The sequence below is a fragment of the Muscardinus avellanarius genome (genome assembly GCF_963383645.1).
Source record: "Muscardinus avellanarius genome assembly, chromosome: 16".
In the NCBI taxonomy this organism is placed as follows: Eukaryota; Metazoa; Chordata; class Mammalia; order Rodentia; family Gliridae; genus Muscardinus; species Muscardinus avellanarius.
In genome coordinates, this window is record NC_137802.1 from 16,515,222 (window position 1) to 16,541,886 (window position 26,665).

A 26,665-nucleotide genomic window follows, 5' to 3' on the forward strand; every position below is an offset into this window, starting at 1 on the left:
ATGGAGGACTTCCAAGACATGCAGCAGCTGGACTCTGAGGAAAATGACCAGCAGCTGAGCGGCAGCGAGGGGCCAGGCACTCAAGGGCAGAATTCCACAGCAGAAAATCCATTTTGGACAGGCAAGTATCCAGTTTCCAGGGCTGCACGTGCACCCTGTCTCTCTGAGGTCTCGGTGAGCGGGGACCAAGTCCCTCTAGGTATGAGCCTCCCACACCTCTGCTTGCAGAAGACCCCGATGACTTCCTCCCTCCCCTCCCACCCGAGGCAGACGAGGCATGTGTGTGTGTGGGGTGGTCAGGGTCAGATTGATGGAGGGGCTGGAGGGTTACCGCGGGGTGACTGAGGGCTAAGGGGAGAGTGTTTACAGGGGAACATGAGTTTCTGGGGGGACAGAAGCAGAGGGAATTGGGGAGGAGGCTGTGAGTGGGGAGATGGGGAGAGTGGGTGGGTCTGGCAGGGCTCCTTGGGGAGTGATCTCTGGGGAGAGGAAGAATTGTTCTGGGTTTGGACTTGTATGAGGAACACAGGTATTAATTTTAAGAAGACCCCAGGACCCAGCCTCTAGGGACCCCAGTCAGAAGGGCCAGGGGTTATAGGAGGGCAGAGCAGAGGGCGAGAGTGATCCGCAGGCCACTGCTGTGGGTGTGCAGAGGGGCTTACCACCCTTACGCCTCCTTTCTTAGGGTGCGCACCTAGTAAAGGCCAGGTGGGTCCCCCCGGCCCTTCTGTGGCTCCTGGCCCCCAGGTTCAAGAGCTGGGCTTTGCACACAGCTGATATGAATATCATGAATCATGTGCATGCGTGCTGTGTGCCCCTGTCTGTGCTTGTACATGTAAGTGTGTGTGTGTGCATGCATGTGCAGGGTTCCAAGGTTAGGGCTGGAATTCCCCACAGTCCCACACCTGCTCCTCCCCCGCCTGTGCCTCCTCAGACTTCTGTGGCCCCGGGTGCCACTGTGTCCTGCTCCCCAACTCACATCCCCGGGTGCCTGGCCCCTGACACCCCCTTTCTCACAGGGCTGCCTCCTCCCCAGCCTCTTCCGCAGCGCCTCTGCTCCGGGCTCCGTCTCAATCTGCTGGTCCTGAGCTTCAATGTCGTGATGCTGGTGGCCATCTGTGTGATCGGGTCTCAAAGTGAGAGTCCCGGGGCCAGCAGGGATGGGCCGGGTGGCTGAGTGCTGGGAAGCGTCGGCATCGGTGCCGGGAGGTGGCGTGGGCGCTGGACGCATTTGATGGGGACGTGAAGGGACAAAGGTGGTGTTGATGGGTGGGGAGGGGGACAGTCACGTGGACAGTGATGAGGGACACAGCCCCACACCACATCTTGTCCCCCGTCTCCCGACAAGGCACACGGCTGCAGGCAGAGTTGCTGAGCCTGAAGGAAACCTTCAGCAATTTCTCGTCGGGGACGCTGACGGAGGTGCGGGCTCTGGGCTCCCTTGGTGAGTGGGTGCAGGGTTGGTGCTGGTGCGTCCGCGCTGAGCTGCAGCAAGGGCGTGGTTGGGGCTGTGCAGATTCAGGCCAGGTAGATAACCCTGCAGAGAAGCTGGGTGATGCTTTGGGGGAGGCTGGTCTCTGACCTGAGGGTCCCGAGGATGAATTGGGCGGGTGAAGAGAAGGGGTTAGTGCCAGGCAGAGAGAAGCCAGGACAGACAGGAGCTGAGGAAGACCACTGCATATTTTGGGGGCTGTGGACAATTTTAGTGTGGCAGGAGCTAACTGGGGGGCAGTGGTAATGGGGTCCAAGAGCAGTTTGGGCGCAAGCCACTGAGTGGGCTCAATTGTGAGAACACAGGGACCCAGTGAAGGGATCGTTAATATTTTATTATTATGATTATGATTAATTATTTTGATACTGGGGATTGAAGTTAGCATCTACCTCCAAGTAGATCCTGGGAGGGCTCTACCGCCAAGCTATACCCCCACCCTATTTTATTTTATTTTATTTTATTTTATTTTATTTTTTTGGTGTGTGGTACTGGGGATGGAACACAGGAACATTCTACCTCCAAGCTACACCCACAACCCCAGTTTTTTTTTAATTATTATTCTTTATTTTTGAAACAGGGTCTCACTGAGTTGCAAAGAGCTTCACTAAGTAGCTGAGGCTGTCCTGGAACCGCGATCCTCCTTTCTCAGACTCCCAAATGCTGGGATTACAAGCGTGTACTACCACGCCTGGCTTATTTTTGTATTTTGAGACAGAGTCTTGCTAGGTCGCGGAAGCTGGCCTCGAACCTGCGCTCCTCCTGTCTCAGCCTCCCAAGTACTGGGATTACAGGCGTGCGCCACCATGTTTGGCTCAGTGAAGATATTTAAATGGCACAGTGAGCCAATTGTGGTGGCGCACGCTTGTAATCCCAGTACTTGGGAGGCTGAGACAGGAGGATCGCGGTTCGCGGCCAGACTCAGCTACTTAGTGAGGCCCTCCACAACTTAGTGAGACACTGTTTCCAAATAAAGGATTAAAAAATAGGGTTGGGAGTATAGCTGGGAGGTAGAATGCCCCTGGGTTCAATCCCCATTATTGAGAAACAAAACAAAACAAAAAAAATTGGCACACCCCGGCGTGGTGGTACATGCTTGTAATCCTAGTATTTGGGAGGCTGAGACAGGAGGATGGCGGTTCGCAGACAGCCTCAGCTACTTAGGCCCTTTGCAATTCAGTGAGACCCTGTTTCAAGATAAAGAATATAAAACTGGGCTGGGTGTGTAGCTCAGAGGTAGAATGCCCCTGGGTTCCATCCCCAGGACCGCAAAAACAAAACAAAACAAAAAACAAACAACAACAACAAAAACGGCACAGTGGCCGAGTCTGGTGGTGTGGGGAGCCAGGGCGGGGTTGGGGGGAGGCCAGGTAGCAACCAGGCAACATCCTGGGACCAGGTGACGGTTCCCAACTGGTGCCCTGGAAGTGTGAGGCTGGAGGCGCGTTCTGGAGACAGAACAGGTGCAACCACTCAGGCTCCGTCCTTGTAGGAAGCAGCGTGGGCGACAAGGTGACGAGCCTGGGAGCTAAGCTGGAGAAACAGAAGCAGGACTTGCAAGCAGGTCAGAGGCCTCCCGGGCCGTGTGTGCAAGTCCGTGCGTGCGTGTGGTGGCTGGAGCAGGTGGCGTGTGTGAGGTGTGCTTGCAGGTGTGTGTGTGGCGTGCGTATGGTGTGTGATGTGTGTGCACTTCCTCGGCCAGCAGCTGACGTCCTGCGCCCAGTCCCGGCAGGCAGGGACGCCCATGTCTACTGCATCGCTGTCCGTCTGTCTGTCCCTAGATCACACCTCCTTGCTCCTTCACTTGAAGCACTTCCCGGGGGATCTGCGCGCCCTGGCCTGTCAGATGGCGTTCTTCCACAGCAACGGTGAGGATGGACGGGGAGCCTCTGGTCCCAGGAGTCTGTCCCCTCGGGCAGGTCTCACGTCCCTGTGCCCTCTGTCCCCTTAGGCACAGAATGCTGCCCTGTCAGCTGGGTGGAGCACAAGGGCAGCTGCTACTGGTTCTCTCATGCGGGCAAGACCTGGCCCGAGGCCGACAAGTACTGCCGGCTGGAAAACGCCCACCTGGTGGTCATCAACTCCAGGGAGGAGCAGGTGAGGCCCATGCCCAGAGGCAGGGGGAGGCCAAGCATGCAGGTCCACCAGGCTCCACTGTCCACTGGCGGGCCTCTTCCCCTTCCCTCCCCTCCCTCCTCCTCCTCCCTCCCCCTCTTCTTCTTCTCCCTTCTCCTCCCTCCCTCCCTCCCTCCCTCCCTTCTTTCTTTCTTTCTTTCTTTCTTTCTTTCCTCTCTCTTTTCTTTCTTTCTTTCTTTCTTTCTTTCTTTCTTTTTCTTTCTTCCTTCCTTCTCCTCCTCCTCCTCCTCCTCCTCCTCCTCCTCCTCCTCCTCCTCCTCCTCCTCCTCCTCCGTCTTCTCTCTCTCTCTCTCTCTCTCTCTCTCTCTCTCAGCAATGGGGATGAAACTCAGGGGCATTCTACCTCTGAGCTACACCCCCAGCCCTATTTTACTTTTTTTTGGAAACAGGGTCTCGCTAGGTTGATGAGAGTCTCATACTTGCTGAGACTGTTCTTGGACTTGTTATCCTCTTGTTTCCGCCTCCCAAATCCTGGGATTACAGGAGTATGCCACTATGCCTGACTGGTGTCTGGGTGTCTGTCTATCTGTCTTTTTCTCTCCTTAATTTTTGGTGCTGGGGATTGAATCCAAGTGGGCCTTACCTCTCAGCTATATCCCTCCAGCCCTTTTTTTTTTCTTTTTTTTTTTGCATTACGGGGGATGAAACCCAGGAGCCAGGAGAGGGGAGCTGGCTGGGAGCGGAGTGCCAGCCAGGGTGGTGAGCCCTGAGGCTCCCTGCGAGCTTGGAGACACTTCCACCCAAGCCCAGGCCGCAGGACCTGTGGAGCCAGGTCATGACGGGGCTTGGAGCAGTGGACACAAACTCAGAAGCTCAGGGCCTGGCAGAGCTCAGGAAGTGACCGCTCCGCAGAAAAGCAGGAGTGCTGGAGGCAGGCGAAAGCCTTAGTGGGCTCTGGGGTTGGTGGGAGCAGCAGGAGTGGGGATTCCACGAGTTAGAGGCTGTGGGCAGAAGACAGGCCAGGGCTGGGCTGGGTAGTCCCTACGGTGGGCATGGGCGGGATCCCGGCCAGGGACGGAAGCAGGATGGTAGTCACAAATTAGATACTGGATTGGCCCTCTGCCCTCTAACAACTACCTTAGAAAGTGTGAATAATAAGTCGGGTGTGGTGGCGCACGCTTGTCATCCCAGCATTTGGGAGGCTGAGACCGGAGGATCGCGGTTCGCGGACAGCCTCAGCTACTTAGTGAGGCCCTCTGCAACTTAATGAGACCCGGTTTCAAAATAAAGAATAAAAAATAGGGCAGGAGGTGCTGCTCGGAGGTCAAATCCTCTTGGGTTCCACCCCCGGACCTGCAGAAAAAAAAAAAAAAAAAGAAAGTGTGAATAATATGGCTCCCAATTTTTTATTTAAAAAAAATCTTTTTGGTACCAGGGATTGAACCCAAGGGCCATTCTACCTCTGAGCTATATATCCCCAGACCTTTTTTATTTATTCATTTTTATTTTGAAGGAGGATCTTGCTAAATTGCTGAAGCTTGCCTCAAACCTGCTATCTCTCATCTCAGCCTCCCAAATACTGGGATTACAGGCATGTGCCTGTAATATGTCCAGCCATTTAAAAATTTTCTTATACCGTGTGTGTGTGTGTGTGTGTGTGTGTGTGTGTGTATGTTTTCTTTTCTTTTTGCGGGTCTGGGGATGGAACCCAGGGGCATTCTACCTCTGAGGTACGCCCCTGCCCTATTTTTTATTCTTTATTTTGAAACAGGGTCTCACTGAGTTGCAAAGAGCCTGCCTCACTAAGTAGGTGAGGCTGGCCACAAACCACGATTCTCCAGTCTCAGTCTCCTGAATGCTGGGATTACAAGTGTGCGTCACCACACCCGGCTACCTCTGAGCTACACCCCCCAGTCCTATGTATTTTTTATTTTCTTTTAATTTTTTAATTTTTTTGGTGGTACTGGGTGTGGAACCCAGAGGCTTTCTACCTCCGGGCTATACTCCCAGACCTATTTTCTATTTTATTTGGAAACAGGGTCTTACTAAGTAGCTGAGGCTGGCTTTGAACCTGTGGAATCCTTCTGTCTCAGCCTTGTATTTTTTATTTTGAAACAGAGTCTCACTAAGTTGCCAAAGGCTTCCCTGAATTGCTGCGGCTGGCCTGGAACCTGTGATCTTCTTGTCTGATACACTGATACATGCACACTGTGTATTTCTGTCTTTCCCCTCCCTCCCCATACTGTTAGTGAGATGGGTAGTGATACCTTCATATATGGTCATATTTGAACTTTCCTTTCCTTAAACCTCATTTTTTTTTTCCTCCTCACCTCCCTCCCCCCAGTCTCTTCCATTTTTCTACTGGTCTCCTCATTATTCCGAAGTCCGCTTTGTTTCTTGTTTTTTATTTTATTTTTTTGTAGCACTGGGGATGGAACCCAGTATTCTACCTCCGAGCAACACTCTTAGCCCTAGTTTTTATTCTTTATTTCGAAACAGGGTCTCTCTGAGTTGCAAAGGGCCTCACTAAGTAGCTGAGGCTGGCCGAGAACCGCGATCCTCCTGTCTCAGCCTCCCGAATGCTAGGATTACAAGCGTGCGCCACCACGCCCGGCTTTTATTGTTTGTATTCTTGTTAATCGCCATTCTAACCTGAGTTAGATGCAATCTCGGTATTGTTTTGGTTTGCATTTTCCCGATTACTAATGATATTGAATCTTCCTTCATATGCTTGTTGACCCTTTAGAGGGCTTTGAGGATTAAATCAGATAATCCTGTACTGCGTTTAGCCAAAGTCTAGCTCAGTGAATATTCCAGAAACAGCAGCAACAGCTACTGAGGAAAAATCAAGGAAGCAGTCGTCCTGGGAACCAAGGCTTGGGCCGGGCCAGATGGGCCGGGGGAGGCTCGGAGGGTCTTGCATTCCTGCGTGGACAAAGGAAAAAGGTACAAGGCGCTAGCAGCTCTCATGCCCTGCTTTTCCAGGATTTCATTACCCAACACACGAGCCCCTTCCACACCTGGATAGGTCTCACCGACATGGATGGCTCCTGGAAATGGGTGGATGGAACAGACTACAATCACGGCTACAAGTAAGCGGCCTCCCTCTGTCTGCTCATTCGCTGGGCCTGGGGACAGGCACCTGGCCTTGGGCGCCACGCACTCCCTCAGGTCCCTCAGGGGCCAAATCCCCACTGGCCGCTCCCTGGGCTGCACCTTCTGCCCTCAGCCCCTCCAGCGCTGTGCTTTTCTGGGCTGGGGGAAAGGGTTGCAGGGATGTGGCCGAACCAGAGTGTGAGCTTTGTCCTGTCTTCTTAGGAACTGGGATTTCTCTGAGCCAGACAACTGGCAGGGCCACGAGGTGGGCGGAAGCGAAGACTGCGCTGAGGTCTTGGGGAAAGGCCGCTGGAACGACAATTTCTGCCAGCAGATGAATCGCTGGGTGTGTGAGACGCGTAAGAGTGTCGGGGGCTAGGAGCCTGCAGCCGGCCCCACGCGCTTCCTCACAGGAGACTTCAAAGAGGAAAGTCTGGGGCTTGGGGGAGGATCAAGGCAAGATAGAAAAAGGGTGGTTTAACCCCCAGGACTCTGGGATCTCACCTCTGCCCACAGTTCATTATTATAACTTTCATCCTCCTCGATGGAGTAGGAAAAGAAGAAATAAATACTTGAAACTGTGTGTGGCCTCGTCATTTAGAACTGGAGCGTGGTCAGGGCATGGTGATGCGCGCCTGTAATAGCAGCTCTTGGGAAGCTGAGACAGGAGGATGGCAGGTTTGAGGCCTTTACAATTTAGTGAGTCCCTATTTCAAAATAAAAAATAAAGGACTTGGGGTGTAGCAGAAAAAAAAGAAAACTTGGGCTGTGCATTTTTCTCTGAGCCCAGGTTTAGCTATATCTTATGCTTTGATATATTTCATTATTTTACAGATAATTTGCCCTTTGGATCGTGATAACATGAGCAAATGTTTCTTCGCTTACAAATAGCTAGGCCCCTATTATTGTTATCATTATTATTATTTGGTATTGGGGATTGAACTCGGGGGCATTCTACCTCTGAGCTATGCCCTCATCCCTCTTTTAGTTTGGAAACAGGGTCTCGATAAGTTGTCGAGAGTCTCGCCAGGTTGCTGAGGCTGTCCTTGAACCTGTGATCCTCTGTCTCAGCCACCCAAGTACTTAGATTACAGGTGTGTGCGACCACTGCTGGCCCTATTTTTTATTATTATTATTTTTATACATAATTTAAATTTAGCTGTATTACTTATAAGAAACGGTGACCTTAAAAATCTCTCCCTTTTGGTAATTATTAAGGTTTCTCTTTGATAGGTTGTTGCAGTAAAATAACTTCCATGCAAACCACCTTTGTTTTTATTATTGTTGCAAGCTGTAGGATCCCACAATTTGTTCATCTTTTAGAAGCAGTTTTAGTCGGGCATGGTGACGCAGCTCACACTTGTAATTCTAGTACTTGGAAGTCTGGACAGGAGGATCGCAGGTTTACAGTCAGCCTCAGCTACTTAGTAAGGCCCTCCACAACTTAGTGAGACCCTGTTTCAAAATAAAGGATAAAAAATAGGGCTGGGGTGTAGCTTGGAGGTAGAATGCCCCTGGATTCAATCCCTAGTACTGGAAAAAAGAAAAAAAAAAAGAACAAAAAATTGTATTTATTGCCATTTTATTTTTTGATACTAGGGATTGAACCTGGAGGCATTCTACCTCCAAGCTATGCCCCCAGACTGATTTTATTTTATTTTTTTATTTGGAAACAGGGTCTCAGTAGGTTGCTGAGAGCCGTACTATGTTTTTGAGACTGGCTTTGAATCTGCCATCCTCCTGTCTCAGCCTCCCAAATACTGGGATTATAAGCGTGAGCCACCATGTCCGGCTTATTGTAATTTTTATTGTATTCTTCATTTCCTTTTTCCTATCCTCTGTTGGTGTGGTACAGTCAAATTAGGTTTGTTACAATAAGCCAGTATTCATACATCACTATTATTATTACCATGGTAATAGGGATTGAACGCAGGGACATCCTATCTCTGAGCTATACCCCCAGTTAGATTTTCGTTTTTATTTTGAAACAGGGCTTCACTAAGTTGTGGAGGGCTTCGCACTGTGAAGGCTGGCAGGGACCCTGTGGTCCTCCTGCTTCAGCCTCCTGAGCACTGCGATTACAGTTTACTTCTTACCTGCATTTTGTTATCATTTTTAAAAAGGTTAGCTAGTCTGATAGGTGCATAGTGTGACTGTGGTTTTAACATGCATTTCTCTGATAACGAATCATTTATGCATTTGTGTGTGTGTGTGTGTGTGTGTGTGTGTGTGTGTGTGTGTGTTTGTGGTGCTGGGAATTGAACCCAAGGCCTCCCACATGCTAAGCACTCCACCTCAAAGCTATATCCCCAGCCCTTTTTCCTTTTTTTCTCTCCTTCCTTCCCTTCACTCTTTTTTTGTGGATTGAACCCAAAAGTAGAGATATTCTACTTTTTTTTTTTTTTTGGTACTGGGAATGGAATCCAGAGGTATTCTACCTCCAAGATACACCCCCAGCCCTATTTTTTATTATTTATTTTGAAACAGGGTCTCACTCTGAGTTGCAGCAATCCTCCTGTCTCCGCCTCCCAAATGCTGGGATTACAAGTATGTGCCACCACACCCGGCCCTTTTTCCATTTTCTTTTTCTTTTTCTTTTTCTTTTCTTTCTTTCTTTCTTTTTTTTTTTTTTTGCCGGTCTGGGGATGGAACCCAGGGGTATTCGACCTCCGAGCTACACCCCCTGCCCTATTTTTATTCTTTATTTTGACACCGGGTCTCACTGAGTTGCAGAGGGCCTCACTAAGCAGCTGAGGCTGTCCGCGAACCGCGATCCTCCTGTCTCAGCCTCCCGAGTGCGGGGATGACGAGCGTGCGTGTGCCACCACGCCCGGCCCTTTTTCCATTTTCTAAATGAGATTGTTTGTTTGAGGTACTGGGAGTTGCACCCAGGAGCATCCTACCTCCAAGCTACATCCCCAGCTCTATTTTATTTATTTATTTTTTTTTTACTTTATTTTATTTTTTTAATTTTATTTTATTGGTGCACTGTATTCATACATCATAGTGGGATACAAACTTTTGTAGACATACATGCACACATCGCCCAGTCAGCCCCCACCCGATCCCTACCCCATTCTCTCCCCATCCCTCCTTCCCATGCATGGCTTAGTGGTTGACATCTAGTATTATAGCAATTTATCCAAAATTAAAAATGATAATCTCACATAACTGTTTCATTTGTCTGATACCAAGCGTTTGATGATTTAAAGATAGCATTTCAATATTTATTTTTGCTTTCTTTCTTACTAGAGCATATTTTTTCTGTTTTTTTTAGGTGAAACTATCATATATTTATATATTTATTTTTCAGAAAAAAAATCTATCCTAATATGGAATATGAATTCTAGATACCCAAAACGATCTTGAAAAAGAACAAAGCTAGCAGATATATATTTTCTGATTTCAAACCATATAAAGCTACAATAATTGAAACAGTGTAGTACTGTTCTAAAGGCAGATATATAGACCATTGGAGTTAAATACAAGCCTCGAGCTAAATTCTTCCCTATATTGTCAAGTTATTTTTGACAAGGTTTCCATGAACATTTGGTGGTGGAAATAATAATCTTTTAACTAAATATTGTTGAAAAATAATAATTACATGGAAAAGAATAAAATTGGACCTTTACCTAATCCCATATACAAGTATTAACTCAAAATAGATAAAAGACCTAAATATAAATCTTAAGACTATAAACTTTTAGGAGAAAATCTGGGTCATAAAACCTCACAACATTGAAATTGGCAGTGATTTCTTGGATATGATTTCAATGGCACAGGCAACAGAAGAATATACAAACTCCCTAAAAAATAAAAGAAAATATTGTATATCCAAAGACAATGTAAACAGAGTTAAAAGTTACTAATAGAATTGGATAAAATATTTCCAAATGCTATATCTGAAGGTATATTAATATTCCAGCTAGAAATCCTAAAGATTAACAACAATAAAGGCAAACAATACAACTTAGAGATAGGTAAAAGACTAACATAAATAATGAATCTCCACAGATAACCAATCTTAGTTGTCTGTTGGATGGAAACTCTTGTTTCTCTGGTTCTGGTGAGTGTTACCTATTTCTTCTTTGTAGTTAATCTCTTTGAGTATTTTCTCTAGCGCTGGTTTTGAAGACATAAATTCCTTCAGTTTCTGTTTGTCATGGAAGCTTCTTATTTCTCCATCTAATTTGATAGAAAGTTTTGCTGGATAGGAAATTTTTGGCTGGAAGTTGTTTTCTTTCAGAGTTTGGAATATGTTACTCCAAGCCCTTCTGGCTCTCATGACTTGGTTTGGGAAGTCTGGAGTGATTCTAATTGGTTTGCCTCTGAATGTCACTTGGCCCTTTGTTTTTGTTGCCTTTAAGATTCTCTGCTTGGCTTCCACATTGGTCATTTTGACAATTATATGGCGTGGGGATCCTCTTCTCGGATCCTGTCTAAAGGGAGTTCTATAAGTTTCCTGGATCTGTGTATCAACCTCTTGCTCTATATTTGGAAAATTTTCTGCTATTACTTCCTTGAAGAGATTGTTGATCCCTTTGGTATCACTTTCTTTTCCCTCCTCTATTCCAATTATTCTTAGGTTAGCTCTCTTAAGATGGGCCCATATTTCTTCAATGTCAGATTCCTGCTTTTGGATATTTTTTTCTAGATTAGAAACTATGCATTCATTTTTGGATTGCTCATCTTCTAAGAGCGAGATTCTGTTCCCCATGTGGTCTAATCGGTTGTTTGTGCTTTGAATTGAGGCCTTTACTTCATTAATTGCATCCTTTATCTCTTTTTGGCTCTCTCTGAGTTCTTTTCGAAACACCTCTATTATTTCTACAGTTATTTTCCTGATTTGATCTTCTAGAAATCTCTGATTTTCTGTTTTATCAGGTTCTGATGTTGTGGGGTTGTGCACATTCATTGCTCCAGTGTTATTCCTCTTTCCCATGATTTCGGAGGTTTGTGCCTTCTCTGGGTTCTTCCCTTGGGTCACTATGGCTTCACTTAAGGTGCTCTGGATCTCGAGTCTGTATTATCTCAGACCCCACTACTCCTTTACTGGGTTGTATCACAGAGTCTCCGACCCAGGGAGTCTATAGAGGCTGCTTTAAACTATGGGGGGTGCCAGGTTGCACGTTCTCCTATGGTGTGATATCTCTGCCACCACCACTCCCTCACTGGGTCAAGTCCCAGGAGGCCCAATACTGCGATTTCTCCTCTGTGGCCCGCAATTTGACTCACTGTTCTTGAGTACGCAAATGTAGCTGTACTGGACTCGGTGAATTCACTGCTGCTGCCGCCGCCGGTGGCAATATGGCGTCTCTGCCACGCCCTCGGCCATGAGGCTGGCGTATTTTTTCTTCTCTGGTTTTGATTTCCACTCTGAATCCCTGCAGCGTGTGCTGAGCTCAGCCACTGGGAGCTTTAAGTGCTGTCTGCGCCGAAAGATCCCGCCTGGCTGTTCCGCAGCGGCTCTCCTGGCTTGCTGTAGCCGTCCGTTGAGTTCGCCGCTGCCGCCAGCAGTATGGCGCTGCTGCCGCGTCCTCGGGCGCGTGTGTCTCCTCTGTGGCCCTGAGCTCTGTTCTCAGTCCGCTTTCTCTCTGGAGCCTGGTGGTTTTTTTTTGTTTTTCTGGTGATGGTGTTTTCTGGCTATGAAAGGCGCTCTTTTTGTGGTAATGGAGATTGGTTGTTAGCGAGACTCTTAAGCCCCGCTTTTCTCGGTCGCCATCTTCCCGGAAGTCCCCTCTATTTTATTTTTTGAAACAGGATCTTACTAAGTTGCTGAAGATCTTTTTGTGTGTGTGTGTGTGGTGGTACTGGGTATGGAACCCAGAGGCTTTCTACCTCCGGGCTATACTCCCAGACCCTTTTATATTTTTATTTGGAAACAGGGTCTCAATAAGTTGCTGAGAGGCTCACTAAGTAGCTGAGGCTGGCTTTGAACCTGTGCGATCTCCTGTCTCAGCCTCCCAAGGGCTGGGATTACAAGCCTGCGCCACCACGCCCGGCTGCTGAGGATCTTAATAAGTTATCGAGGCTAGCCTCAAACCTGTGATCCTCCTGCTTCAGCCTCTTGAGTACTGAGATTACGGGTGCGCTCCACCATGCCTGACTGAAGAGTGTGTGTGTGTTTTACTGTTGGACTTGCGGTGCGCAAGTATTTTCTCCAAGTCTGTATGCTTGTCTTTTCATCCTCTTAATGGAAACCCATCCCCTCAAAAACTAGCATTAATACAAAATTCTTGGCAAGCCAATCAAGGAACTGAGAAGAGTGACATTTTTTTTTAAAAATAGGAATTTGGCTGAATTCCCAAAACTGAAAAGATTGTTGGTGGGGCCCATATTTTTAAAACTGACAGGTTAGCTGGGCGTGGTGGCGCACGCTTGTAATCCCCGCGCTTGGGAGGCTGAGACAGGAGGATCGCGCAGGTTCGATGTCAGCCTCAGCTACTTAGTGAGGCTCTCAGCAACTTAGTGAGACCCTGTTTCCAAATAAAATAGAAAACAGGTCTGGGAGTATAGCCCGGAGGTAGAAAGCCTCTGGGTTCCACCCCCAGTACCACAAATAAAATAAAACTGACAGGTTTCTGGGTGCAGCCAGGCAGGGTTTACTAAGGTGGAGGAGGAGCAGCCTCCGGGAGATCACTCCAAGGGCACTCTTAGTCGCTGCCAGGGATTCAGCCCCTGCTTCCTCACAGGATCACCAGGCAGGGGCGGGGGGAGGGGTTTCCAAGGGAACCATTTGCAGAGACATCATCTGCAAGGGGTAAGACAGGCATCTCCCTGCCAGGCCAGATAGCAGCGAACCTGAGATATTGTTCACTGTTCCTTGAGTGGGGCTAAAAGAGACTTTGGAGCTGGGCATGGTGATGCACCCCTGTAATCCCAGTACTTGGGAGGCGGAAAGAGGAGGAGTGGAGGTTCAAGCCCAGCCTCAGCAATTTAGCAAGGCCCTCGGCAGCTTAGCAAGACCCTCTTTCAAAAAAAAAAAAAATAGGGCTGAAAGTATAGCTCAGAGGTAGAATACCACTGAGTTCCATGCTGAGGGCCACAAAAAAAAAAAAAAAAAAAAAAAAAAAAAAGGTTTTCAGGGAGGCTGTGGCCATGTCTTCAAGGAGTTTTGTGGTAATTATAAAAAGACGAATTCATTTCTTTCATTCATCCTCTTTCTCTTCCTTTCTTCTTGTAGTGAGGATTGAGCCCGGGATCTTACACATGTACGCAAGTGCTTTACCATTGAGTGACATCTCAGTCCCAGGGATTTTATACTTCCTAGTCCTCTGTTTTTTTATTATTATTATTTTGAAACAGGGCCTCACTAAGTTCCTAAAGCTGTCCTTGGACCTGCGATCCTCCTGTCTCGGCCTCCCAAGTATTGGGATTACAGGCACGCGCCACCACACCCAGCTCCTGTCCGTTTCAAATTTTATTCTAAGACGGGGTCTCAGTAAGTTGCTTGGGCTGCCCTGGAACTTGCCAACCTTCGGCCTCACCTCCTGAGGCGCTGGACTGGTAGGTGTGCGCCACCGCGCCCTGGCTCATCTCCGCTTTGACAGGAGAATCCGCAGGCTGACACCTTCCCCGGGCATCCATGGACCAGGCCGTGCTTCGTGGCCAGCAGCGCCGGGTTGCTAGAGAGCTTGAGAGCCTCCACGTCAGGCCTGAGAGGCCGGGGCTGCGGTGCACAGCCGCCACCTGAGCCGCAAGGGACAGGAACTGTGAGACTCAGCTGCGGAGCCGAGGGTTCTAGAGGGTTCTCTGAGCTGCTGCTGGGCCTCTCTCTTGCAAGGCCGGGGCTGGACGCCTGCTGAGAAGAGTGCATTGATCGCCATAGCAGCGCCAGGTGCTTTGAGTTTTTCTCTCCCTTGCTGTGGAAGCTGGGCGAGGAGGCCAGAAGAGCCAGGGCTGGGGCAGCGCGTGTGCACCACCTTCCTGAGTTCTTGAGGAACAGATCCCGCGAGGCACCAGGACCCTTGGGCCAGTGAGTCATTAGAAAGTGCTCCTCGGAAATGTGGGTGCGGGAATGGGGAAGCAGTTTGAGGAAAGGAAGGAGGTCAGTGAGGCGAGGGGGCGGTAGGAGCGGACTGCAGAGTGTGCAGGCCATTGCAGGGCTCGTTGCGGGGTAGTGGGACTTTAGGGGAGCGATGGAGACCATGTGATCACAGTAGGAGCCAGGGAGCTGGGGTATTTATGCCTTGGCATCCATCTGGTCCTGTGGTTTCTTTTTTCTTTTTGGTAGTAGGAGTTGAATACAGGGGCATTCTACCTCTGAGCTATACTCCCAGCCCTATTTTTATTTATTTATTTTTTTGACACAGGGTTTCAGTAGGTTACTGAGAGTCATACTACATAGCCGAGGCTGTCTGGAAACCTGCGATCCTCCTGTCTCAGCCTCCTAAGTACTGGGATTACAGGTGTGCGCCACCACGCCCCGTTCATACAGTCTTTGTTTAGTGGTTGCCTGTGGTTGGTCCTGAGATACTTCTGCTTCTGCCCTCTGTGTGTCCACATGATGTATGAGGGTCGTTTTCTGATAAAGAGACACTGGTGCTGGGTGTTAAAAGTAAAATCACCAGGCACAGTGATGTACAGCTGTAATCCCAGTACTTGGGAGGCTGAGACAGCAGGATCGCAGGTTTGAGGACAGCCTCAGCAACACAGTGAGACTCTCAACAACTTAGTGAGACCCTGTTTCGAAATAAAAATTATAAAGGTCTTGGGGGCCGGGCGTGGTGGCGCGCGCTTGTAATCCCAGCATTCGGGAGGCTGAGACTGGAGGATCGTGATTCACGGACAGCCTCAGCTACTACTTAGGCCCCCTGCAACTCAGTGAGACCCTATTTCAAGAGTAAAAAATAAAAAATAGGGCAGGGGGTGTAGCTCGGAGGTCGAATGCCCCTGGTTTCCATCTCCAGTAGCACAAAAAATAAATGAATAAATAAATAAAAATTAAGGCCGGGCGTGGTGGCACACACTTGTAATCCCCGCGCTCGGGAGGCGGAGACAGGAGGATTGCGGTGGTTCGAAGCCAGCCTCGCTGGCTTAAGAGACCCTGTTTCCCAATAAAAATATAAAATAGGTCTGGGAGTGTAGCCCAGAGTTGGAAGGGTTTCCAGGAACCCCAGAAACCCCAGTACCACAAAAAAAGAAAAAAATAAATAAATAAAAAAATTTTAAAAGACTAAAATATAAGGCTGGGTGTGTAGCTCGGTGTACAGTGCCCCTGGGTTCCACCCCCAATACCACCAAAAAAAAAAAAAAAAAGAAAAAAGAAAAAGAAAAAAAGGGAAAGAAAAGGGAAAATTAGGAGCAACCAGCAAGGAGGGAGGGGCTGAGGAGGGGGAAGGGAAGGGGCAGTGTGGGGAGAGAAACAGACCAAGTGATGTTTGGTGAGTCTCACTAGCGTGTCTAATTACACTGTATCAATACATTTGTGTATGTGTCATAATAGTGGAGATTGAATTCAGTGCATTCTACTTCTGAGCCCCTTTTTGAGACCCTGTTTTTCAAAATAAAGAATTTTTAAAAATAGAGCTGGAGGTGTTGTTCAGAGGTAGAATGCCCGGGTTCAATCCCCAGGTGCCTCTGAAGGTCAGAATTCTTTTTTTTTTTTTTTTTTTTTACACTGGGGATTGAATCCCCGGAAACCGTGATTGTCTTGGTGGAAGCAGTCACAGAGGCAGAGCAGGTAGGAAAGAAAAGAAGGTTGCTTGCAAAGAGGTTGTACGGGAGCCAGGCGTTGGCAAGACAGGCTTGCCAAACAAAAACTCTAACAGGTGTGCCAAGGGAAACCCCACGCCATCACCAGCACCAACAAGTCTCCATCAGCATCCCCACGCTGGCCAGTCAGCACTTTCTTCCACATGCTTCTCATCTTCCCAGAAAGTCAGGAGCTATCTTTAGGCAGCAGCATTGCAGAAGTTAGAGACAGAAATAGCTGTTTTGTTTTCTTAGGGAGTCAGCAATTTATGGGAAATATGCTCAGAACTTCTTTTGGGGACTAAAAGAAAACTTGTTTTATTTTAATTAATTAATTAATTTATTTATTTTGGTGGTATTGGGGTTCCTGGAAACCCTTCTACCTCTGGGCTACACTCCCAGATCCATTTTTATATTTTTATTTGTAAACAGGGTCTCTTAAGCCAGCGCGGCTGGCTTTGAACCTGCGCGATCCTCCTGTCTCCGCCTCCCAAGCGCGGGGATTACAAGCGTGCACCACCACGCCGGCTGTTGTTGTTGTTGTTGTTGTTGTTGTTGTTGTTGTTGTTTTGGTGGAACCCTCCTGTAGTTTCTCAGCAAACTCCTCTCACTCTGACTCCCATTGGAGCGATCCTCCCCACATCCGAGCGCACGGCCGCCGGGGCCTCTCACCTCAGCGCCACACGCTCCAGGCCTGGATCCTCGTTCTCTACTTGCCCCTTTTCATGAGCTTCACAACACAACAGCAGCTCCAGTTACACAGAGTCAGCGTCACGTCATCCCTCTGCTCCAACCCTCTGACGGCTGCCCTCTGATGGGAGTAAAACCATATCCGAGTAGGTCTTGGTGGCCCACGCTCGTAGTCCCAGTACTTGGGAGGCAGAGACAGGAGGATCGCAGGCTCCAGGCCAGCCTCAGCTACTTAGTGAGGCCTCTGCAACCTAGTGAGACCCTGTTTCCAAACCTAGTGAGACCCTGTTTCCAAATAAAATAGGGCTGGGAATGTAGATCAGAGGTAGAATGACCCTCGGGTCAATGTCCAACACTGCAAACAAACGAACCCTATGCCTGACAACCTTATTCTAGGTTGTTTATTTGGGATCTTGTTTCTTCTCATCAAGAATGCACGTAATAGCTGGGTATGGAGGCACACATTTGTAAGTCCAGTACTTGGGAGGCTGAGACAGAAGGATCACAGGTTTGAGGACAGCCTCAGCTACTTAGTGAGGCCCTCTGCAACTTCGTGAGACTCTGTTTCAAAATAAAGAATAAAAAAAAAAACATAGGACTGGGGGGGGTGTAACTCAGAGGTAGTATGCCCCTGGGTTTAGTCCCCAGTACAGCAAAATAAATAAATAAAACATAGAAGGGGCTCAGAAGTAGAGTGCCCTGAGTTAAATCCCCAGGATTATGAAGCACTCGCAAACGTATCAATACACTGTGATTAGACACCCTAGTGAGACTCACCAACATCACCCGGCCTGTTTCTCCCCCACACTGCCCCTCCCCCCTCAGCCCCTCCCCCCTTGGTCTCTCCTGATTTTTATGAGGTCCCTTTTCTTTCTTTCTTTTTTTGTGGTACTGGGGGTGGAACCCAGGAACACTGTACCTCCAAGCTACACACCCAGCCTTATTTTTAGTCTTTTAAAATATATTTATTTATTTTGTTTATTTATTTGTTTATTTATTGTGCTACTGGGAATGGAACCCAGGGGCATGCTACCTCTGAGCTACACCCCTGGTCCTATTTTTTAGTCTTTTTATTTTTTATTTTTATTTTTGGTGGTACTGGGGTTCCTGGAAACCCTTCTACCTCCGGGCTACACTCCCAGACACCTAATTTTTTATATATTTTTATTTTGAAACAGGGTCTCTTAAGCCAGCGCAGCTGGCTTTGAACCTGCGCGATCCTTCTGTCTCTGCTTCCCAAGTGCGGGGATTACAAGCGTGTGCCACCACGCCCGGCTTTTTTCTTTTTTCTTTTTTTTCTTTTTTTTTTTTTTTTGGTGGGTCTGGGGATGGAACCCAGGGGCATTCAACCACTGAGCTATACCCCCTGGCCTTTTTTTAAAAATTCTTTTATTTTTGAAACTGGGTCTCACTGAGTTTTCTTTTTATTTTTTGAAACTGGGTCTCACTGAGTTATGAAGGGCCTTGCTAAGTAGTTGAGGCTGTCTGTGAACCGCAATCCTCAGTCTCCCAAATGCTGGGATTACAAGCGTGAGCCACAACACCGGATTTTTATTTTTATTTATTTATTTATTTTTGCAATACTGGGGATGATGGAACCCAGGGGCAGTCTACCTCTGAGCTACACCTCCAGCCCTAGTTTTTATTCTTTATTTTGAAACAGAGTCTCACTGAGTTGCAAAGGGCCTCACTAAGTAGCTGAGGATGGCTTAGAACCTGCGCGATCCTCCTGTCTCAGTCTCCCAAATGCTGGGATTACAAGCATGCACCACCACGCCCAGCTCTTATTCTTTATTTTGAAACAAGGTCTAAGTTGAGGAGGGCCTCACCAAGTCGCTGAGGCTGGCTGCAAACCTGTGACCCTCCTGTCTCAGCCTCCCAAGCGTGTGCCACCAGGCTGGCTTTGCCCCATCCTTTTGCAGGTGTTGCTCCCTAATAAATAGCTCAAACCCCCCCAAATTCAGTCTTGTCATTAGCTTACTAAACCCGAAACGTATTAGTCAGCTTTTGCCACTATAACAAATACTTGAGATGGTCAATTTGGGAAAAGAAAAGGTTGATTTGGGCTCCCAGTTTTAGATGCTTCAGTCCATGATCATGGGCCCCACTGCTTTGGGCCCACGACAAGGCGGCACATCCTGGCACGTGTGTGGACACAGCGAACCCCTCACCCTGTGGCTCAGAAGCGAAAGAGAAGGAGGAAGGGGCTGGAGTCCCACATCCCATTTGAGGGGCTGTCCCCAATGGCCAGAAGATCTCCCATTAGGCCCAACCTCCTCCTTTTTTTGGTGCTGGGAATTGAACCCAGGGGCATTGTACCTCTGAGCTATACCCCCAACTCTATATCATTTTTTATTTTAAAACAGAATCTTCCTGAGTTGTGGAAGGTCTTGCTAAGTTGCTAAGGCTGGCCTTGAACTTGGCAATCCTCCTGTCTTAGCCTCCCAAGAGCTGGGATTGTAGGCATTTGCTATCATGCCTGGCATAGGCCCCACCTCTTTTTTTTTTTTTTTTTGGTGATACTGGGGGTGGAACCCAGGGGCTTTTCTACCTCCGGGCTGTACTCCCAGACCTATTTTATACTTTATTTGGAAACAGGGTCTCACTAAGTTGCTGAGAGCCTCACTAAGTAGCTGAGGCTGGTTTCGAACCTGTGCGATCCTCCTGTCTCAGCCTCCGAAGCACAGGGATTACAAGCGTGAGCCACCACACCCAGCAGCCCCACCTCTTAAAGGTTCCACCACCTCCCACTGGTGCCAAGCTGGGGACTAAGTCCCTAACACATGGGCCTTTTGGGGACACTGCAGATCCGAACCCTCACACCAGCCTGCAATATCAACTAATCAAACTATCAACTAACAAAAGCAAAACCAGAAAACAATACTGAACTAAAAACAATGTACATGTTCCCAACAGGGGAATCTTCGTGAACAGATGGTACAGCCATCATAACTACGTGGATGAGACAAGATACAGAAACACAGAGGACATTTTGTGAGTTGATGTGCAAAAATGTTTGATACGATATCAAGGGGTTTTTTTTGTATTTTTGTTTTTGTTGTTGTTTGTTTGATTTTGGTGGTACTGGGGTTCCTGGAAACCCTTCTACCTCTGGGCTACACTCCCAGACCTATTTTTATACTTTTCTAATTTGGAAACAGGGTCTCTTAAGCCAGCCCACATGGCTGGCTTTGAACCTGCGCGATCCTCCTGTCTCCACCTCCCAAGCTCGGGGATTACAAGAGTGCATCACCACACCCGGCTCGATATCAAGTTTTAAAAGAAGCAAGCAGCCGAGCATGGTGGCACACACTTGTAATCCCCGCGCTTGGTAGGCAAAGACAGGAGGATCGCGCAGGTTCGAAGCCAGCCATGCGGGCTGGCTTAAGAGACCCTGTTTCCAAAGAAAAATATAAAAATAGATCTGGGAGTGTAGCCCGGAGGTAGAAGGGCTTCCAGGAACCCCAGTACCACCAAAAAGAAAGAAAGAAAAAAAAGAAGAAGCAAGCAAGCCGGGCGTGGTGGCGCACGCTTGATTTCCCAGCATTTAGGACGCTGAGTCAGGAGGATCATGGTTCACAGACAGCCTCAGCTACTTAGTGAGGCCCTTTGCAACTTGGTCAGACCCTGTTTCAAAATAAAGAATAAAAAATAGGACTGGGGGTAGAGCTCGGAGGTGGAATGCCGCTGAGTTCTATCCCCAGTACAGTGAAAAAAAAAATTTTAATGGAAAATAAAATCTATGAGGTCTTTGCTTGCCACACTTCGGTGGCTTCTTCTCGAGATGGGTGTGTGGTGGATTCGGGGCGTCTCACTATAAGAAGGGTGAGCCGAAAGAGGAAAGGGTGTGAATATAGCCCAGTGAGGAGAAGGTCAAAGCCGGCTCTGGGCCTGGGCCCGCCCATCCCAGCCTGCATTCCCGTCGTCATTTATTATTATTATTATTAGCATTATTTGCTGTACAAAGCTGAGGATGTAGACGTTCCTAGTTGCAGACTCCTGGGCTCCCGGGCACAACCTCAGCACAACTCCACAGCCCCGTGTGGCCCCTCCTTCGGTCCCTCCCACCCCGGCTCTCCAGGATTTAGTCCTCAAAACCCTGAGGAACTGCCACCTCTGGCCACTGCTGCAAAACAAAGCCACAAGTCACAGGTTCCAGCTTGGCACAGGTGAGAGACCAGGGGGACAGGGCTGAGCTGGAGGGGGCAGGAGGAGAGGGGCTTTGGGCCCTGGGTGGGAATAAATGGCAATGTGGGTGGTTTTTTTTTTTTTTTTTTGGTGGTGGTCCTGGGGTTCCTGGAAACCCTTCTACCTCTGGGCTACACTCCCAGACCTATTTTTATATTTTTATTAGGAAACAGAGTCTCTTAAGCCAGCGCGGCTGGTTTCAAACCTCCTCTATCCTCCTGTCTCTGCCTCCCAAGCACAGGGATTACAAGCGTGAGCCACCACGCCTGGCTTTAATTACCAAGAGGAAATTTGAGATTATATTTGTTCCCTGGATTTTAGATTGAATTATGCTGCCATAATTCCCATTGCTGGCCCACGTCCAGCCTGATTTTCAGCCCCAATCCAAGTTTTAGTCCGCACCCCAAATTTAACCTCAGGTCCTACACTGAACCCCACAGCCCAGCTTCAACTCCAGGTTCAACTCTTCAGTATGGTTGTTGGTGGCACTGGGGGTGAATCCAGGGGAATCCTTTCTCGGAGCTATGCCCCCAGCCCTTTTTACTTATTTAGAAACATTAAATTCCCGAAGATCTCCCTAAATTGCTGAGGCTGGCCTTGAACCTGTGACCCTCCTCTGTCAGCCTCCTAAATCCTGGAATTGCAGGTGTGCACCACCATGCCCAGTTTCAACTTGATTAATGCTAGCCTGGCCCCATCGCTGAACTTCAACCATTCCACTGCCAGTTTCAGTGCCAGGTTGTGGTCCACTTGTACCCACAGCTCCAACATGAGTTGTGATGCCAAGGCGGGCATGTGACCCCACCCCACGGCCTGCCCAGTTTTTTTTTTTTGTTTTTTTTTTGTTTTTTTTTTTGTTTTTTTTTTTTGTGGTTCTGGGGGTGGAACCCAGAGGCTTTCTACCTCCGGGCTATACTCCCAGACCTTTTTTATACTTTATTTGGAAACAGGGTCTCACTTGGTTGCTGAGAGCCTCACTAAGTAGCTGAGGCTGGCTTTGAACCCGTGCGATCCTCCTGGCTCAGCCTCCCAAGCGCGGGGATTACAAGCGTGCGCCACCACGCCCGGCCTGTCCAGTTTTAGACCCAGTTACAGCAATAGATTCATCTCCAAATTCATCTCCGGTGTTAATCCCAAACTCAGCTCAGCCTTGGACTGGAGCCCAAAGCTGCCCCCGCTCCTAGGCTTAGTTGTAACCCAGACCCTAAGCCGGGGCTCATTCTCAACTGGAACCTCATGTCTTACTGAGACTCTGCTCTGCTCTCGGCCTCCTCCCGGGCTCCTGCTCCTGCCCAGCCTGCACCCTCACCTCTCAACCTCAGTGGCAGCAGCCTCAGAAGCTGTGTTGTTCCAAGCATGACAATGAAGTTTGAAAAACTCCAGCACTTGGGGACTGAGGAGAAAAACCCGGGGCTTACAGCAGGTAAGAGGGAAGGAGAAACTCTCCCTAAACTTTTTTTTTTTTTTGGTACTGGGGATTGAACCCAGGGGCATCTACCTCTGTGCTATACTCTCAGCCTTATTTTAAATCTTGAAACAGGGTCTTGCTAAGTTGCTGAGGCTGGCCGAGAAGCTGCAATCCTCCTGTCTCAGCCTCCCAAGAATTGGGATTACAGGTGTGTACCACCACACCTAGCTCTAAACTGTCACTTTTTTTTTTTTTTCCGGGACTGAAGATGGAACCCAGGGGCGTTTGATCTCCGAGCTACACACCCTGCCCTATTTTTTATTCTTTATTTTGAAACAGGGTCTCATTAAGTTGCAGAGGGCCTCACTAAGTAGCTGAGGCTGTCCGCGAACCGCCGGTCTCAGCCTCCAGGATGCTGGGATTATAAGCGTGCGCCACCACGCCTGGCCTCTAAACTGCCTCTTACTATGTCTGTCTGGATTCCTGTGTCTTTACCGTGTGCAGTGTTGAGTCCCCTACTCCGAGGGCCCATGGTGAAGGGAACAGAAGATCCTCAGAAAGACAGTGTGGAAACTGAGTGTGGTGGCGCATGCTTGTAATCCCAACATTTGGGAGGCTGAGACCGGAGGATCGCGGTTCGTGGACAGCCTCGGCTACTTAGTGAGGCCCTCTGCAACTCAGTGAGACCCGGTTTCCAAATAAAGAATAAAAAATAGGTCTGGCTGGGGGTGCAGCTCGGAAGGTAACTCACTTATTTGCACATCTGATCAGCAGATTGGTGAAGCTGCGAAGGGCTGGCTGCCCCCAGCTCTGGGTCCTCGTGCCCAGCTCTGATAAGACCTCACCGACCACCTGTCTGCGTGTGCTTATACTTGCCCAGTTCCTGGGGTGGACACATGGTCTCCAGGCACACAAGAGGCCCGAGTCCTGAGGACCGGGGTGCTCACGAGCGGTCAAAGCCTGGCACCCTGCCCACACTCTTCCTCTTGCTTTTCCCCCAAAGTACCAGCGCCAGCCTTCATCCCCAGACAGGTCCTGGGGCCCTCGCTTCCCGTCCCTGGCATGACCTGGGCCGACGTCTCTCCTCTGACACCCCCTTGTCTTCCAGCGCCTCCTCCCTTGGCCGCCCTGTGGAAGATCTACTCCAGACCCCGCCATGTCCTGTTCTCCCTGGGCCTCGGCCTCCTGCTGCTGGTGGTCATCTGCGTGTTTGGAGCCCAAAGTGGGTGCCCCGAGAGTGGGCAGGGGAGAGAGACATCGTGGGGGTGCAGGGAGAGGGCGGGAATGGGGATGATGCCGAGAACCACAGTAGGACAAAGATGAGCACCTGGAGTGGCTTGGGACATTATGGGGTGGCTGATGAGAACATGTGGGGGCACTGGTGGGGCCAGCAAAAGCCATGGTGGGGAGGGGAGCTGGCTGGGTCTCCTGGCTGAGTCACTTAGCCTCCTGAGCCTTGGGCTCCTCCCTGGATGACACAGTGTCTGCCCCAGCAGGTGGCTGTGAGACCTGCTTTATGTAAAGTGCCCGTGCAAGCTGGCCACGGTGGCACAAGGCTGTAATCCTAACACTTTGGAGGCTAGGCAGAAGGATCACAGGCCAGGCTCTGCAACTTAGCGAGACTCCGTTTAAAAAAAAAAAAAATAGAACCGGGTATGGTGAGGAACTCTTGCCATCCTAGTACTTGGGAGGCTGAGACAGGAGGATCACAGGTTGGTAGCCAGCCTCAGCTACTTAGTGAGGCCCTTTGCAACTTAGTGAGAACCTGTTTCAAAATAAAGAATTAAAAATAGAGCTGGGGGTGTTGCTCGGAGGTGGATGCCCCTGGGTTCCATCCCCAGTACTCAGAAAATAAAAGTAAAATATAAGGCTGGAGTTGTGGCTCGAGGTAGGAGTCCCTGGTTCAATCACCAGTATGATAAAAAAAATAATAATAATGCCGGGCGTGGTGGCACACGCTTGTAATCCCCGCGCTTGGGAGGCAGAGACAGGAGGATCGCGCGGGTTCGAAGCCAGCCACGCACGCTGGCTTAGGAGACCCTGTTTCCAAATAAAAATGTAAAAATAGGTCTGGGAGTGTAGCCGAGAGGTAGAAGGGCTTCCAGAAACCCCAGTACCACCAAAAAAAAAAAAATTAATAATAATAATAATAGGCTGGGCGTGGTGGCGCACGCTTGTAATCCCTGAGCTTGGGAGGCAGAGACAGGAGGATCGCGCAGGTTCAAAGCCAGCCGCGCTGGCTTAAGAGACCCGTTTCCAAATTAGAAAAGTATAGCCGGGCGTGGTGGCGCACGCTTGTAATCCCCGCGCTTGGGAGGCGGAGACAGGAGGATCGCGCAGGTTCGAAGCCAGCCGTGCTGGCGCAAGAGACCCTGTTTCAAAAATATAAAATAGGTCTGGGAGTGTAGCCCGGAGGTAGAAGGGCTTCCAGGAACCCCAGTACCACCAAAAAAAAAAAAAAAAAAAAAACAAATTAGAAAAGTATAAAAATAGATCTGGAAATTTACCCCAGAGGTAGAGGGGTTTCCAGGAACCACAGTACCACTATAATAATAATAATAATAATAATAATAATAATAATAATAATAATAAAGTTCCCTGCTCGATGGTGGTGAACAGAGGACCCAACACACCTTAGTTCTGATCATCCATCCTCCTCCATCAGCTTCCAAGCTACAGTGGGACCTGGTTGCCCTGAAAAGGACTTTGAGCAACTTCACCTCTGAGGCCGGAGCTGAACTCCACGTTCTGGCTTCCCACGGTAGGCTGAGCCCAGGCAGGGGCCGGCTGGGGCTGGGGACCAGAGGGGCCGACGCCTGAGCTCGTGTCCCTTGTTCTCCAGGCCAAAGCTTGCAAGAAACAATAACATCTCTGAAGGCGCAGGCGGAGGATCACAAGCAGAAACTGCTGGAAGGTGAGTGACCCCGGGCTCTGGGAGTGTGGGCAGGCCTGGGAGGCGCAGCCCCGGGCGCTGAGTCGGCCTCCTTGCTTCCCAGCCGGCAGCTTGAGCCAGAAGGTGCATTCTCTGGAGAGCAGCCTGCAGAACCAGGAGGAGAAATTCAAAGCAGGTCAGCTGGCATTCCCTTACCTGGGCACGACTTGCGCGTGTGCACCAAGGGGCCCAGGCCGGGTGGTGTCTGGGCTCAGGTTGCGTGCCTGAGCCTGCCCCCGGCCTGTGTCCCAGGTAAGTCCGAAGTGCTTAAGCAAGTCCAGATGCTGACAAAGGACCTGAGGTTCCTGACATGCCAGCTGGCTGGCCTCAAGGGCAATGGTGAGAAGGGCGCTGGCCGGCTGGCTCGCCTTAGCCCCCAGGCACCGGCCAGCGCTCACCCTTTCTCTCGGCTCAGGCTCCGAGAAGACCTGCTGCCCCATTAACTGGGTGAAGCACGGGGGCAGCTGCTACTGGTTCTCCAACTCTGAGAAGCCCTGGCCCGAGGCTGACCAAGATTGCCAGCTGCAGAATGCCCACCTGGTGGTCGTCAACTCCAGGGAGGAGCAGGTGAGGCCGGCAGCCTCTCTGGGGAGGCTGGCTGCTGTAAGCCAGAGGTAACTGAGGCTGCTCTTCTCTCCCAGAACTTTATTGAGGGGCACATAAATTACATGTTCACCTGGATGGGCCTAACAGACCACAACGGGCCCTGGAAATGGGTGGACGGGACTGACTATGACACAGGCTTCACGTGAGTCTGTGCCCCCCCATGTCTGTGATCATCTTGCTTCCCAGCCTGTGGCCCCAGGGCAGGAGGGGCTCCTGGGCTCCGGCTGAGAGTCCCACCTCCCAGGACACACGCTGTCTCCTGTCCTGTCCACAGGCACTGGAGACCAGGCCAGCCGGATGACTGGTATGGGCACGGGCTGGGCGGAGGCGAGGACTGTGCCCACTTCACCAGTGATGGTCGCTGGAACGATGATGTCTGCCAGAGGCCCTACCACTGGGTCTGCGAGACAGAGCTGGGCAAGACCAGCTAAGACCCTCTGCCCCCTGATTTATTGTCTCACTGCCTGGAGCTGCCCAGGTCTGGGAC

The 26,665-nt window shown here is 49.5% G+C and overlaps 1 protein-coding gene across 1 annotated transcript; it reads left to right on the plus strand.

Moving 5' to 3' along the window:
- On the plus strand, positions 1-26,609 carry LOC308275596 (asialoglycoprotein receptor 1-like; the record flags this gene model as incomplete). The annotated part of the gene is made up of 8 exons (XM_080713957.1): positions 1-61; positions 1,020-1,136; positions 1,349-1,444; positions 2,982-3,053; positions 3,271-3,357; positions 3,441-3,586; positions 26,214-26,320; positions 26,453-26,609. The coding sequence occupies 8 exons, from the start codon at positions 1-3 to the stop codon at positions 26,607-26,609; spliced, it is 843 nt and encodes a 280-aa protein (XP_080570083.1).
- Positions 26,610-26,665: the final 56 nt, after the last annotated feature.